The sequence below is a fragment of the Oncorhynchus gorbuscha genome, unplaced genomic scaffold (genome assembly GCF_021184085.1).
Source record: "Oncorhynchus gorbuscha isolate QuinsamMale2020 ecotype Even-year unplaced genomic scaffold, OgorEven_v1.0 Un_scaffold_496, whole genome shotgun sequence".
NCBI classification, from domain to species: domain Eukaryota; kingdom Metazoa; phylum Chordata; class Actinopteri; order Salmoniformes; family Salmonidae; genus Oncorhynchus; species Oncorhynchus gorbuscha.
The window spans coordinates 597,388-600,870 of NW_025745323.1; the positions used below are offsets into that span (position 1 = coordinate 597,388).

The 3,483-nt window shown below is 48.9% G+C and overlaps 1 protein-coding gene across 2 annotated transcripts in view; it reads right to left on the reverse strand.

Annotated features, from left to right (window-relative positions):
• Positions 1-1,531: 1,531 nt before the first annotated feature.
• The window catches only part of dyrk2 (dual-specificity tyrosine-(Y)-phosphorylation regulated kinase 2), a 25,896-nt gene continuing 23,944 nt past the window's right edge, over positions 1,532-3,483 (reverse strand). For both annotated transcript variants that reach the window (XM_046333655.1, XM_046333656.1), the window contains exon 3: positions 1,532-3,483. This exon is cut by the window's right edge and continues 207 nt beyond it. In XM_046333655.1, the coding sequence (XP_046189611.1) occupies positions 2,080-3,483 (1,404 nt within the window). In that variant the 3' untranslated portion in view covers positions 1,532-2,079.

Below are 3,483 nucleotides of genomic sequence, written 5' to 3' on the forward strand. Positions count from 1 at the left end.
TCAACACAGACACAGTCCTCTCTGATGAGGACATTATAATATCCACAGTCCTTCAACACAGACACAGTCCTCTCTGATGAGGACATTATAATATCCACAGTCCTTCAACACAGACACAGTCCTCTCTGATGAGGACATTATAATATCCACAGTCCTTCATCACAGACACAGTCCTCTCTGATGAGGACATTATAATATCCACAGTCCTCTCTGATGAGGACATTATAATATCCACAGTCCTCTCTGATGAGGACATTATAATATCCACAGTCCTTCAACACAGACACAGTCCTCTCTGATGAGGACATTATAATATCCACAGTCCTCTCTGATGAGGACATTATAATATCCACAGTCCTTCAACACAGACACAGTCCTCTCTGATGAGGACATTATAATATCCACAGTCCTTCAACACAGACACAGTCCTCTCTGATGAGGACATTATAATATCCACAGTCCTTCAACACAGACACAGTCCTCTCTGATGAGGACATTATAATATCCACAGTCCTTCAACACAGACACAGTCCTCTCTGATGAGGACATCATCACAAAGCCCTTCAACACAGACACAGTCCTCTGATGAGGACATTATAATTTCTACAGTCCTTCAAGCACATTTAGTCCTTCTGATGAGGACAATAATATCCACAGTCCTTCAAACAAAACAAAGATGAGGACATTTTTTCTCCAAAGTCCCTCTTGAGGACATTATTTCAAGTCCTTCAAACAGACACATTGTTTTGCAGTGAGGAGATTATAATTTCCACAGTCCTTCAACACAGAATAGCACCTGATGAGGACATTATATTATGTTGACATCTTCATCACAGACACAGTTTTGATGAGGACATCATGCCATTTCAGCTCTACTCTGCCTCAAGCCATTCATCTTCCAATAATCTGATAGAACAAAACAAAGTAGACATTTTTTTCTCCAAAATCCTCTTTACATCCGTTTTCAAATAAAAAGCACCATTGTTTTGCTACATTTCACAGCAGCTGTACCAAGGAATAGCACCTAATAACTTATTATGTTGACATCTCATATTTTGATAGATGCCATTTCTCTCCTCTCCTTCTTCTCTCCCCCCTCTCCCATCCCCTCCTCTCCTTATTTTCTCCCCCGCCCTCTCTCCTCTCCTTCTTCTCTCCCCCTCTCCCATCCCCTCCCCTCCTCTCTTCTCTCCCCCCCTCTCTCCTCTCCTTCCTCTCTCTCCCATCCTCTCCCATCCCCTCTCCCATCCTCTCCTCTCCTCCTCTCTGACAGAACACATTATTCCGTGTATCACTCCCTTGTTTCTGGTACAGGTGAAAACAAGACAAACCTACACTAATTTTTAGTTCTAGTTCAGTTGTTTAAGGAATGTCAAGAGTTTTACAGGCATAGTCTGTCAGGTAAACAAATGTTTCCACACCGCGGTCCAACCTCTCACTTTAACTCTTAACAGTCTTAAAACAGCCACTTTCCATCCTCACATTTATTTGACCAAAACCTCATCTCAGATACTATGATCGTAGCTTATAAAAAAAAAAAACACCTTTCTCACAGCTATTTAATGTCACTATATCAATCAGATAAGGTAGAGAAGCAGAGCCTAAATATCTTCAGACTGTCTGATATGAGTTAGTTATCGCCATGTGTTCATCGTGGCCAGCCACCCATTCTGTTGTTCTACACTATATCATGCCCAGGTTATCAGTCTCTGCTTGGGCCAGATTGTGTGAACGGAAGCCACCTGCTCCATCAGAGCACACAGTCCTGAGACTAAACACCTAAAAGCATTGTTCCCTTCATGATGACCACTTTCATGTTTTTGTCTCGTTTATATTTAAATAAAAGCTGCTACAGAGCTACTAAACAATGACGCGGTGAATTAATAACGCTGAATAAACCCCTCTGTCTAAAACAAACCACACGGTTGAGTACTGTGACTGGTACTGTTCGGCTTCCCCGGTTGTTTCTCTCTCTCTCTCAGAGACACATCTCTCCATTTTAAAACACAAACAAACCAAAATCCAGTAAGAAGAGAGATCCTCGATGAGACAACGAACTAGCTGTCGTTTACAGTTCCTTCAACTGACTAGTTTTGGCAACACTGTCCTCTGTTGGATGTTCCCGTTGGCGTCCGTGATGTGCGCCAGGTTAGTCCTTATCTTGGCGGTGGAGCCTGAGGTGGGAGGTAATTTGGAGATGGACGTGATAGCGCCAGAGCCCCCGTCGGTGATACGCTTCACCGTTGTTTTGTCCCCCGTGGGAGGTTTGGGCAAGCGCCTCCTGAGCCAGGGGTGTCTGAGGGCCTGGCTGGGGGACATGCGCACGGCAGGGTCCCACTCCAGACACTGCTTGATGAAGTCCAGGAACAGGGGGTCGTCGCAGCCCTTCAAGGCCGTCACCCACTCCTTGCTCCCCGGGGGTCCCCTCAGTTTGCCCCGGCGGGAGCGCCCCCCGTTCAGCACCACCGAGCCGTCCGGCAGGGTCGTCACCGCGCAGTACCGGGGGTAACCCTTGGAGCTCACAAAGTTTTTGGCTCTCTTGGAAGAGTCCAGAAGTTTCTGCGAGGGCATGCCCAGCAGCTCGATGACGCATGCCAGTTGGTCCCCTTCATCTTCGCCCGGCAGGAGAGGGTACCCAGTGAGCAACTCCGCTAAGATGCAGCCCAGGCTCCACATGTCAATAGGCATCCCATAGCGCGACCCCAGGATGACCTCGGGAGCTCTGTAAAAACGAGACTGGATGTAGGTGTAAACCCGCTGGTGCTCGTAGCAGCTGGAGCCAAAGTCGATGACCTTGATCCCGCTGCGTCCCTGCTGCTTCAGGAGAATGTTCTCTGGCTTCAGGTCACAGTGGATGATACGGTTCTTGTGCAGCGAGTCCAGACACTGCAGGATAGAGTGGGCGAACTTCCTGACGAGCGGCAAGCTGAAGCCCTGGAACTTGTTCTTCTTGATGAGCTCGTAGAGGTTCATGCTGAGGAGTTCAAAGGTCATGCAGATGTGGTTACGGAATGTGAAGTTCTCCAGCATGTGGATCACGTTCATGGTGGAGTCTTTGTCCTGCTTCCTCAGGTGCTCCAGGATCCGGATCTCCTCGGCCGCCTGGCGGTGGAACCTCTTCTCATTCCTCACCATCTTCAGCGCCACGTGGCAGTGGGCCTTGTGGTCGTAGGCCTTCACCACCTGACCGAAACTGCCCTTGCCAATCACCTTGAGGACCTCGTAGCGGTAGGAGACGTGGTCGTGGGGCACCTGGATGTAGGAGCCCTGATCGTCGTCATAGCCTCCGTTGTTAGACCCCCCGATCACCCCCGGCCTCTTCTTGGCGTTGGGTCCAGCGAAATACACCTCTGGGTAACTGAAGATCTCATGGTGCTCGAAGGCCGTAAGCTTGGGCATGAACTGCTTCATGGCCTGCTCCGGGGTCAGGGTGGCCGGCTGGGGCTTGCTGTCGGTGGACTTGAGGGAGGCTGAGCTGCCCTG